The 12,601-nt window shown below is 37.2% G+C and overlaps 1 protein-coding gene across 2 annotated transcripts in view; it reads right to left on the reverse strand.

Annotated features, from left to right (window-relative positions):
• Nucleotides 1–821, reverse strand: part of LOC139118160 (uncharacterized) — a 43,315-nt gene extending 42,494 nt beyond the window's left edge. Inside the window, exon 1 of one of the 2 annotated variants that reach the window (XR_011548629.1) lies at nt 353–797. Coding sequence is in view for 1 of the 2 variants with exons in the window: in XM_070681457.1 (XP_070537558.1) it covers nt 457–742 (286 nt within the window). In the remaining variant the exon portion in view is untranslated. Of the gene's footprint in view, nt 1–352 lie in introns of both variants that reach the window. The other variant, XM_070681457.1, reaches the window with a different exon arrangement.
• Nucleotides 822–12,601: the final 11,780 nt, after the last annotated feature.

Below are 12,601 nucleotides of genomic sequence, written 5' to 3' on the forward strand. Positions count from 1 at the left end.
TAAATTCTGGCATATACCTTACATGTATATTCTACGTCGTATCTGATAATCCTAATCTGTTGGGGGTTTTGCTAACTTGATAGAGAACGAAGAAAACATATGGGGAGTTTCATATTGACAAAAAGATGAACCTACTAATTTAACGCAGTGCATTCCGCTCTAAAATAATCTAACTGTAACTTAGACAATGACAAGTGTATAATTCGTAGAGACTGGCATTTGCTCCGATACAATGGTTGTTAATTAAGGTACACTTGTCATGTTGAAAGTAACAAATCGTCTAGGATTTTGAAACAAAATTACCTAATTATTGATTCTCTTGAGAAGAGAAGATTTTATGCATACACGATACGACATCAAAGGCAAAGCGATCCCTGAAGACAGCAATTTCTTAGCGTAAAGTCAGTGCGAAATCGCTTCTCAAACGATTATACAAAGAAAAGCTATACCACTTACTTGTATTGCAGCAAGGATCAAACATATAAGTAGGGCAGACACACTGGGTTCCGATAAATGTACCTCCGTTATAACATATTTCTGGGCATGCTACGACATCATTTTCTCGTCTACAGCTACCAGATATTCTTCTTTCCCTGAATCGAAACATTGTACCCAGCCCACCACATGACCCGGTACAACCACTCCAGCTAGCCCATGAACTCCAACGGCTATTTCCCGAGCGGCAGCCGAAACAGATCGATAAACTGACAAAAAGGACGAGCAAAAGTAAAAACCGCTTCATCTTGATCCGAAACTGATTAAATGTGGACAAGGAAGTAGAAAATATAACAAACTATTGTAGTCTTTGGGTACAACCCTCTCTTAAAGAGACCAGACTAAAATGGAATAGGTAAGTCGTGTCCTTCTTTAATGAACATATTAACCAGTTTTTTATTAATCACAACATTAAATTCATAAGAAAGAGAAGCCAAGAATAAAAAAGCAATTTAGAAGAATTGCCACGTCCTATTCACAACAGCTATCAAACTGTTTAATTCAAATATTCCGTTTTTACCTGCCGCGACGCAAAGTGGCATCGCCACACTCTTTAACGATTCATTCTATATCAGCCAATCAAAATTAAGTCTTTAGTCACATGTGAATAAATAATTTCAGCCTTGGGGTAAAAACCCTTGGTAGACGACGCATAAACGAGGGTAACACCCGGGAAGCCTTCAAGTTCAGCTGACGAAAATAACACCAAGAACTCCACAAACATTGTTGAAATACAAGATTTAGCGTTCAAGTCTGTAAATACACTTGCGTAAATTAGACGTTTCAGTCATGCTTCCTATTTAACTATTTGTGTATCTCTGACTGAAACCCCGAAACTGGAAAGTCCCACGACCATACGTTTAAGGGGTGCTGTTATGACGTTTGCCTCTAAAGAAAGCATGCCCTTTGGAATCATTACCGTTTCATTTCAGACCTCAGGGGAACACGATAAAAACTGGTAGAAACTTTTATAGAATAATTGTCAGTAGTATGTTTTCATGTGTAATTATGACGTTAATTGATTCAATAATCATTTCATTCAAGGTAATACATTACCAGGTCCGTTGGACATTTAGTGTTTTACAAATTTAAGTAGGACCATCCTGAACCACTGATAGTTAGTGGTGGTACCAGGTGTCCGGAATGGGTAAGCGTACCCTGCTAGCATGTTACACCCGTCAGGATTGGACCATCAACAGTTCTATTTAATCTGAAACTCTAAATGTGCGCATTTGAAGCTCAGACAAAGCTCAGTAACCCAAAACACCACTATGTGTAAATATTCAAGTTGAACGTTGTTTTCAGAACATCACATGAACAAAAGAAAATGTTCAATGTAATGGGTAAAATTCTTATTAGCTTGTGATGACACCGTTGCTGGTTAAGATGAAGTAGTTGGTATGTATCTGGCCGTGTTTACTTCTTCCTTGTGAGCAAAACGTTCAGAGCTATTTTCGTACCTGATTATAAGACGTTGGTACCTATGAATAGGCCTTTCAGAGGCAGTACGACCGAGGTGATCAACAGCGACATTTATATTGAAAGGGGTCACGGGAAAAGAGCAGGCCGTATTGATTTTGTAGTCGGGTGGAGTTACTCTGTTAATGCTAGCGATGATGTCATGACAGTGAATACAGACAATAGATACAATCAATCACAAATAGTATAGATGGATAAAACTACAGCAGCTATTATTCGTCCCTTACTGAATTTTAACCCCCACCCCCACGAACGGTTTTTGGGACAGTGACTCTAGGAATCGCAATATTGCCGACATTTTTCTTACCCATGTTGCACAAAGTAGTACCTCAGAAAACGTGACCGGCATGCACCTTTTTAAATACAATAGATCGAAGATTTCGACACTTATCGATATTACAGGATGATCTCAAAACTGCTCAGTTTCATGCTTTCTTTATTCAGAAGACGAATTTTCCTTCGTATTTTCTGACATGTTCTCAAAGTGTTCTAATTTGTGCGGCATATCCCAGCTTGAACGTTGATGTGGCCGGGCTCTGCTCATGTGTGTTGACGAAAGGAGGTTATCCACACTGAATAGTTCTACTGCAATTGTTTACTCCTCGGCAAAATGCCCCTTATGTCAGCGCAGTCCGTTTGTCAAGCTGCAATGCATTATCTTGCATAGGTTTTTTTTAGTTACGAACGCAGCTGAGGTTACATTTCAAGACTAGGTTGAATACTTGAGCATTTCTTTCCAAAGGGCACTGTCCTACATCAAATAAAAAAACCCCAAACTAGTGCCTTTGTTTCGTCTACAGCCACCTTGCTATTAAAATGTGATTTCAACCACGCCGCTCTTCCTGGTAAATGTCGCATATTTACGTAAGCTTCTGATGAAGAACAGACACACTAAAATTGCACAGACATCAAAGTAATAAATGATTTTCATCAAATACCGTATATTCTAGATATTTGTTACCCAAATAGATCGTGTAAGAATTTACACTTTAACCACTGCTTAAAATATTACGAATCCTATGTTTTTGGAACAGACAGGGATCACACGGTGATTATTTCATTAGTTGAAACATTCAACACAGCAGAGATGTTAAGGTATGTAAGATTGGTTAGAATGTGGCGTTTTGTTAAAAAGTAACTATCACTGGGTAATGTTTAATAAATTAAATGAAGTTGTCCGTCCTAGGAAGTTTAGAAGGAACACTTGAAAGGGACCAGCGTCTTTCAGCAGACGAAAGTTTACGACTTTGCGCCAACATTAATGATATATCCTTAACTGACATGTATACTTTTGGTAGAAATGTAGTTTTAAATTTCGATGTTTTTCCTACATAGCCTCGCATTGCAGCTACGTCGTGAAGCTCTTGTGGAGGGCCTGAATATGATATTTTGGTGTACAGTGTTTCCATTTTCCCTGTGAATAGAAATACTGAGCTGTTTTCAGAATGACCTGAACACATTGGCACTTATTATACCGATATCAATAGGTCTTTTATAGCTAGTACAATCAAGCTGGCCGACAGCGACCTTTCTATTCAATAGGGTCAGGTGAAAGTGGGGTCAGATGTCGTTGTCAGGTAAAGCTACTGAGTTCGTTGACATTAACGACTTCAGAACAGTTAGCACAGAAAAGCAAGGATACCAACGTACGTAAATAAATTATACAAATTACCAATATCTCACTCCTTCTCAATTCATCTTTATCTTCCACATTTGTTTTTACGGATATCAAAGACTAAGCACCATTTTTGGTGACCTGAGGTGCGCAAAGTAATCGGACATTATAGTAGCGTAACGTGATCAGAATACACCTGTGTATATACAATAGGAATAGAAATGCTGATAGTGTTACCTGACTTTGCGAGGTGGTCTGGAGTTGTTTTGGCATATCGATTTCTCAGTCGTGAAAACGTATGAAGCTACCCCTGTTTCATCTTACAGTCTTAAGGTAACTATGTTCGAGTCTCATTTGAGTGTTGTCGGGCTGTGCAGATATTTGCTCGTTAAATTTGCAACTTTTATAGAGGACAGTTGTCATGACAACAAAGTAAAGAACTGTCTTCAGTATCCCCCTGTCCTGTTATTGTAATACCCGTATCTTAATTACACTCTTACAATCATGTTTATTTTACAGAAACTCGGGTTAATGAAGAAGTTCTAGTAAAAGTTTCAGCATTTCTTGATGAGCGGCAGCTCTTTACTCGAATGAATCACTCGTTTATATTGCTCCTCAGGAGCTCTAGCCAGGACTTACAATCCCAGTGATTGGTTTCTCCGTTCGCATGCTACTTCTGTAGAGGGTCGTTGCCGAGTGCGACTCGTATGTACCGTTAGGGTAGGGACTTCAGTCTTTGTAACCGCTGCAACTTTATAGAATTCTTATAATTCTTATATAATTCTTATAAATATGTGTTCATCATACGTTTATCTGCGTCGAGCTTAGCCATGTGCTATGCCAGGAGTCACTACCCACGAATCGAAGTAGCACTCTGTAATTTGCATAGCTTTTAGATCCCTTAATATTGTCTACCTTTGCTTTGCCGCGATATGTTGAGAATCAGGTGGCTTGTGAACTTACTCCTCCATATTTATATGTAATAGATGTATCTAAACTGTACTGTTATCTTAAACTTTGCTTTACCCACGTATAATATTGGTGTCTGCAAGTCGTGTGAACAGATATACCGAATGGATGTCAAATAATTTACGAAGTGAACGCCGTCGCAGGCGATAGCACTATATTACCCAAAACATCAGAGTTATAGGACTCAGAAAGTTGACATCAAACGTCGAGTATCTAAATATGTGGAAAGGAATTGCCATCCGTCAGCCACGAAGGCAACCATTTAGAGTTTGTGAGAAAAATCCTTCTGTCCAAAAGCAGACAAACACACAACCATACAAAAGCAAATACGTAAAGAAACGCCCCAGAAAGTACAGCCATACAATATATTTGAGGGCATGTCGCTGACTAACCGCAGCTCTTTTGTATCATTCCGACCCAGATGACACAAGCCAAATCTCAGTTCATCAATCACAGGTCACATCAAGCAGTGGGTCAGTTAGGGTATCTTTCCCTGAGGGCCTACGTCTGAAGGAACATGCGAACAGACTTGCACGATCTATCGGTACGTTTCGAAGATACTAATAATTTCACAAAGTTGTCAAGTTTATTTTTCTTATTTACATCAAATTAAAGTGGCAGATGATCACAGGCTTCACTCTTTGAGGCCAACAAGATCTAAAAAACCTTTTTTACAGTCACTATTCTTACACATTTTACTATGTTATAGCGTTATCAATACCAGTGAATTTTGTGACGTCATCGCCCAGATTATTATTTGTAATGTATCCAATTATCCAGCATTATGGCTTTAGATGTTTTCTACATCAAAAAATTCACTGTCATTGCCAAAAATATAAGCTAATAGCAATAAAGTAACCCCTTCAGGGCCATAATGGACTCTAATAAATTTTACACTCCATAATCGGCTTCGCCTCGTACATTATGTCGTGCAAAGTTTGCTTGACATGTGTCACGTTTTGTCCGGAAGGGTTCACTTTCACATAGATATAGGCCTAAGGGCATTAAGGTAGTATGCACCTCGGAAGCGAAAGACTTTTAAACTTTTGCTCTAACTTTCCTCAAGGAATCTTTCAATCATTCTCTTTCAAAATCAAAAATAAAAACAGGGGTCACCGCGCAAATTTTGGTACTAGGCCTACAGAAACAAATTACCCAAGATTTACCGATATTGGAATTCAAAATGGCCGCCATCCCTATGTTAAAAAATAAAAAATAAAATACAAATTTTCGAATTTCGAAAAATTAAGCCAGTGAAAAGTTTTCTTTCACCAAGAGCTTTAAAATGAACCCCCACATGTGGTATATCAGAAGAGAATTGTAAAAGTTTGAGAGTCCGAATATCTGTCCCCGAGGTGCGTTTTACCTTAACAACACCCGCTATGTTTAACGTCCTTGGCGAGTACATCGTACAGGCTGCGTCAAAGGCAATACTAATGCGTACGATGTACGAAGACTTAAATCCCTTAGATGTGGTAATACCTTATCTGTATGAGCATTTATATAGCATCCTACCAAGGCATGAAAAGGTAAATATATTTATTTTGCTGCTTCACAAAAAATTAATGGAATGGGAAAGAAAGAATGAAGACAGTACGAGGTTTTAAAAGACTAAACTCTACATCATGGAAACCGAAATTTAGAGAGTGTTGGACAGGCATTTATCCTGCACAACTTTTATTAGTGCTTGCACAAATTCCTCACACCAGATTACAAATGTCATACATTTCATTATCATAGGAAAACTTTATCAAAGACAATGCTGAAGCTCCTGTCACAGACAGTAAGTAAATGTCAATTTGAGCAAAGGTTGCAATTTATGACATCGGCTGAAGTCACTACAAACCCAATTTACTTATCATACATTTTATTCAAGGAGGTATGCAAGCTACACTGTGGTTAAAAGCTTGTCTTTTAATGGTTATCCTCAGTCACTTGTCTCACTTTGATTTGACTAATTGACTTTCATTACCAGCGTGGCAAACAGCAGAATAGCTTTATAGATGTTATGAGAGCACTCATCCCACTGATAGTCATTTTCGATAATAAGCTGACGTTTCAAGAGTGAAATAGGTTCAGTTAGCACTGTCGTTTAACTTAGTTGCTTCCGGGCCATATTTAATACAGCGAAAGGAAATGGTCGACAAATATTTGTTCAAGACATGACTTGCACCGAGAAAGTTTAACAAAGGTTGCAAGAATTATTATGACCATTTCGTCTACACTGACCGTTGTTCATTTTTAGAATTGAAAATTGCTACATCAATATTTTACTGTACCAGCATGAGTTGTAGAAACATGACTCTTCTTGTCTCTGGTCATCTTAGACAGCTAAAGTGGTAATCGTCTCGCTAATAATTGAAGAAGAAATGCAATCAGAATCTGCGACAAAGATGGACAAAGAATGTGCTGAAACTATGAAGGTATACTATTTCAGTCACCAAGAAGATTGTATTCAATTATATTTATGATTTTCTTGGAATCTTTTCGCCGGTATACGTACCTTTTTTAAAATTTCTCTTTAAATATTTCAAGTTACACGTATTGCTGCCCCCATTTTTTCAAAAGTAGTGGAACGACGTGAGTATTTCCTACCTAAGACGGAAAAAAGATTGCTCTCTGGTCATTGATATTTTGCAAAAGTGACGTGGTTGCGCAGTTTTCCGGTTTTCCCAGACCATTTTAGTTTCCGACTTTTAGCAGAATAATTATTGTACTTAACTTGATTGGAACTAAATTGGGATAATTGGATTGGCACAATTTCTCACAAATTTTAGAAATTTGTCCAATATAACACCATATTTGCTCACAAACTTTATAATTTTATTGAGTAATTACAATGCTGTTGAAATGTTATGAGTAAAAATCAGTGCATGATAGTATCTAATGCAATATTGTTCAAAACATAGGAACAATATTTATATTTGAATGAAAATATGTGAGCTAGACTGTAGTTTCTTCATTACTGAAATACTAGTACTTATCTCAGTTTGTCACTTTGCCTTGACCAAAATGAAGTTTTTCGAATAATTTACAGTTAGGTCAGTCAAGGTCTTTTAAAATGTGCCCTGACTCAATTTGGTGTTTATGAAGAACTAAATTCACGAAAAAAGTCAGGGATATTTTAAAAGTGCCCTGACTCAAAAGTCGTCAATTAGAGAAATTTTATACAATTTATCTCGTTTCTTATAACATTTACACAAAAATAAACGTTATTTTTTCATCAAAATGAATCCAATGAAAGAAGTATTCAATAATCCTTGTATTTTCGTTGTTTTGTTCGATGAGAACAATATTTTAAAATTTACACTTTTCTATCATTTTGTAAAATTTCAGCTATAAAAATTTCGTGAGACTTTCCTAATAATTACTCTCATCCAATTTTTCCAAATTAGTTCCAATCGTGTTACTTTTCAATCGACTGAAAATGCTTCAATTTCATCTCAATAGTTATGGCTGTGGAACCGAATAGTTGGCAAGGGTTGAATGTATTATATTGCCCGTCAGTTATATTTTGTGCATTGGCGGTGTATTCTCTGGGTTTCATTAAAAGCGAGATGATTTGTGTCTAATTTAACACAAACAGGGTACCTGAAATTTTCAGGAGTGACAATAAACTCCCGGAAATCATGACATCATTGACCCAGAAAGGCAACATGTAAACAGTCCCTCGACATATCATAGCTATTGGATAGTGAACACATATTTTAGAAAAAAATCCTAATCCATGTATCCACATTCCTTTATTATATTTTCACTTCTTTTGATCATAAATCCCGGATATCTATACTAACTGAGCTGCATTATTTTTCATCTGTAAACGCTGGAAAACAATTTAGAGGCCAACGTTTAGTCCTTGATAGGAAATAAAATCGTTTTCATATCCCGCCCTCTCACCTGAAAGGTAAAATGGAAAACCTTACAAAGATATTTAAAGAAATCAAACATTATAGCATTTAAAAGTAAATATAAAGTGAAATATTATTTATTTCCAGTCACCTGTCAAAGACAGACACAATGATAAAAGTTGTGCATTTTTACAGTATGCAATGAAACGTAAATTGACATTTTCATTCTGCTTCCTAATCCGCAAACGTTGACCTCTCGGTCTTCTCTCTGAAATAAAACAGTTTCTGTATTGATACTTCCTAGGTTTACAGGTTTCATTTTGGCATTTGATTTGAACATATTGGCAGCAGTAAGAATACTTTTATTAACCTCACCAACGTAATAAATGGATCAATCAATCAATCGATCAATCAATCAATCAATCAATCAATCGATCGATCAATCAATCGATCAATCAATCAATCAATCAATCAATCAATCAATCGATCAATCAATCAATCGATCAATCAATCAATCCATCAATTTTATTCATAGTCGGGGCATTTTACAACGATCATTTTAATCAGTATTGCTAAGAAAATATTCTCTCCAATGTTGATGATCATCGTTCCGCACACCATGCTGATATATATGGACCAAGCTATTCTATTTGCGGAGGTAACTTGGCTGGGCCTTTGTTAATCACAGCTCAGCAGAGGTCGAAGACTCCACAAAGTTGATAGTTCAGCAACAACCTGTATAGTCACCGGGATCAAGCAACGACACATCGCACGTATGTGCACTGAATTTTGATTTTAAAGAAACCAGAGGAAGGGTCATGAAATGAAATCCAAATGCATTGATCAAATGTATTTCGATTTGAGACTAGGGAATGGCCTACCCTGTGTCTGTTTAAATTTTGATTTATGCTGATTGCTGTATCATAAATGTGCTGTATCACATATGGTCTTCTATTATATTGCACACCCAAACACACAAGCACTCTAAGGTCTATCCTTGGTGATTCCTCTATCATAGTGCAGTCCTCCTGTACCTATCAGTTTCTCTGATACAGTTGGGTTATCTTTCACATGTACTGTTGACAAAAAAGTGTTTACAATCTAAACTCTTCCTCTTTTGCTTTGGGCACAGCAGCAATACGCACTGACATCGAAATGGCTTTAATACGACTTCTCTGCGCTTGTCTGACTCGGTGACCCTTCTATTTATTGACAAATTACCTTTAAGTTAGGTAGTATGCGTCTCGAAAGTGAAGTTAGGTAGTATGCGCCTCGAAAGTGAAAGACTTAAAATTTTTTATCAAACTTTCCTAAAGGGAACTTTCAACCATTCTTTTACCAAATCAACAAAAAAAACTCGGGGATCACCAAGCAAAGATTGCAACCAGCGAAATAAAATTACCAAATATTTAAAATTCATACCGGCCGCCACCCATGTATTAAAACTATGGGAAAAAAAATAAATTTTGAATTTTCGACAAACTAAGACGGTGAAAGTTTTTCTTTCTCCAAGAGCTTTAAAATGAGCCCCTACAAGTGGTAGATCAGAAACGAATTGTAGAAATTTGCGAGTCTGACTATCTGTCCCCGAGGCGCGTTCTACCTTAAACCAATTGACACAGGAGGCAGGTCGATGGGCAGAGGGCGTTGAAAGACCAGCGTAGCGTGTAGTGCCTTTGTTGTATACCTGTAAAGCTATATAGTTGGGCGACGGTGACTCATAGTACCATAGCTACAGACGTCAACATGACGAGCCAGAAATAGCAACTACTAGTCATCGCTTATTGCGCAAATCGATTTATAGCCATACTTGCGCTATAGCCCTTCTACAGTATGCGGACAAGAGAAAGTGTACAGTCAGCACACTTAGACGTACTGAACGGAGATCGGTGATGGCAGCGTTGTGCCCACAAACATGATGCAATAAGGTACACTTTTTGTGTCATCGAACTGGTCGTAAACGTGTGATATTTTAAAAGCCACGGCATCTTTAAGAATGAGAACTACTGTTTCGATCGTGCTGTTGCCACAAATTTTCAACTTGATCGGATTTATGACTGAACGTAACTGTATATAATTTGTATTTTATCTCCTTGGTGACGGACCGTTCTGCACATTAAATGGAAGTAATCCGCGTAAATAAAACAAAAATCGCGATAAAATGATGAAATTTGTGACAATAATTTTGATCCATCCCCATCAAAAGAAAAATAAGAAGATTTTCATATGATAATTACAATCCCATGGAATTTTTCTCCGTTTGACGTCATCGTATACTCTATCTATCTATCTATCTATCTATTCATTCAAACCCTCTTCATTCGTGCCAAGCTACCTGAGAACACGAAAAGCTGCATTTTTGTGAGACAGGAAGACCCCGTAGGAACAAACAGAAAGGTAGACTGAGATGCATAAAAAGACATCAAAAAAGCACTATATTTAAAGTTTTAAAAATAATAATTTTGCATACTTTGCAAAAACGACCACAACTCTTTCCGCGAAGGTCATCTTTGTCATAATTTTTTCATAACGTAACTAAGTGTTCATAATATAAGCATAAATCAACGGAAACGGTTGTTTGCTACAGTAATAATGAAAGCTTATTGCTAGATACGAAATTAAAATAAGCTAAAACAAAGTGAGACGAGTGAACAAGGATTATTTAGAAGACTAGCTTTTAACCACAGTGCAACTGACATATTTCCTCACATAAAAAGTATGATAAGTGAATTGGTCCGGTAATGACCTTCAAGGAATCCAGCCAATGACATAAATTGCAACATTTAGACATTTTTTATTTACTGTCTGTGACAGGAGCTTCAGCATTGTCACTGATGATATTTTCCTATGATAATAACATGTGTGACATTTTTCAATCTGGTGTGAGGAAGTTAGGCAAGCACTGATAAAGGTTGTGCAGGATAAATGCATGTTCAACACTCTCTAAAGTTCGGTTTCCATAACGTAGAGTTAAGTCTTTTAAAACCTCATGCTGTCCTCATTCCCTCTTTCTAATTCCATTAATTTTATGAAGCAGCAAAATAAATATAGTTTTACCCACCTCATACACTTAAGGTGTTATCACATCCACGGGATTTATGTCTGCGTACATCGTACGCGCCAGTATTGCCTTAGGCCCTGCTGGTTGTGGACTTCAACTCTCCTGTATGATGAACTTGCTGTTGACGTTAATCATAGCGGATGTTGTTCTTAAAGCCCTTATATTTATAAGTAATAGTTTAACCCTTCCGGACAATAAATGACACAAGCAAACTTTGCACGACATAATTTACGAGTCGACGCCGAGTATATTATGGAGTGTAAAGTTTATTAAAGTCCATTATGGGCCGGAAAGGGGGGGGGGGTACCTTATTGCTATTAGTATATATTTTGGCAATTATAGTGATTTTTTATATGTAGAAAAGATGTGAAGCCACAATGCTGGATAATTGGATAGATCATCAGTAATAATCTGGCGACGACGTCACGACAAAGCTATAATATCGTATAATATATAGGAATAGTGTCTATAACATAAGTTTTTTAGATCTTGGTTGGCCTCAAACAGTGAAGCCTGTGATCATCTGCATCTTTAATTCAATATAAATAAGAAAAATAAATTTGACAACTTTGTTAGATGAAAAGCATTTTTGAAACGTACCAATAGATCGTAAAAAACTGTTCGCATGTTCCTTCAGACAGAGGTCCTCAGGGGAAAGGTACCCGAATTTTTGACCCACTGTTTGATGTCACCAGTGATTGACGAACCAAGAGTCGGCTTGTGTCATCCGGGTCGGAATGATACAAAAGCGCTGCGGCATATTATCGTTTCTCACGCAACAAACAAGGTTAAGTCAGCGACATGCCCTCAAATGCAATTTATGGCCGTACGGGAGAGTTTCCTTATTTGCTTATCTTTTGTTGCTTGTTTTTTTTGTTTGATTGCGGAAAGGAGGATTTTTCTCACAAAACTTTATGGTTGCCTTCGTGGCTTACGGATGGTAAATCCTTTCCACACTTTTAGATACTCGACATTTGATGTCAACTTTCTGCGTCATGAAACCTCTGATATTTTGGGTAATGTTATGGTATTGCGTGCAACGGCATTCACTTTGCAAAATATTTATATCAGTACACATGGCTTGTAGACACCCAATAACATAGGTGGGTAAAGGAAAGTTACGGGATAGCAGTA

This window comes from Ptychodera flava, chromosome 2, assembly GCF_041260155.1.
Source record: "Ptychodera flava strain L36383 chromosome 2, AS_Pfla_20210202, whole genome shotgun sequence".
NCBI lineage: Eukaryota > Metazoa > Hemichordata > Enteropneusta > Ptychoderidae > Ptychodera > Ptychodera flava.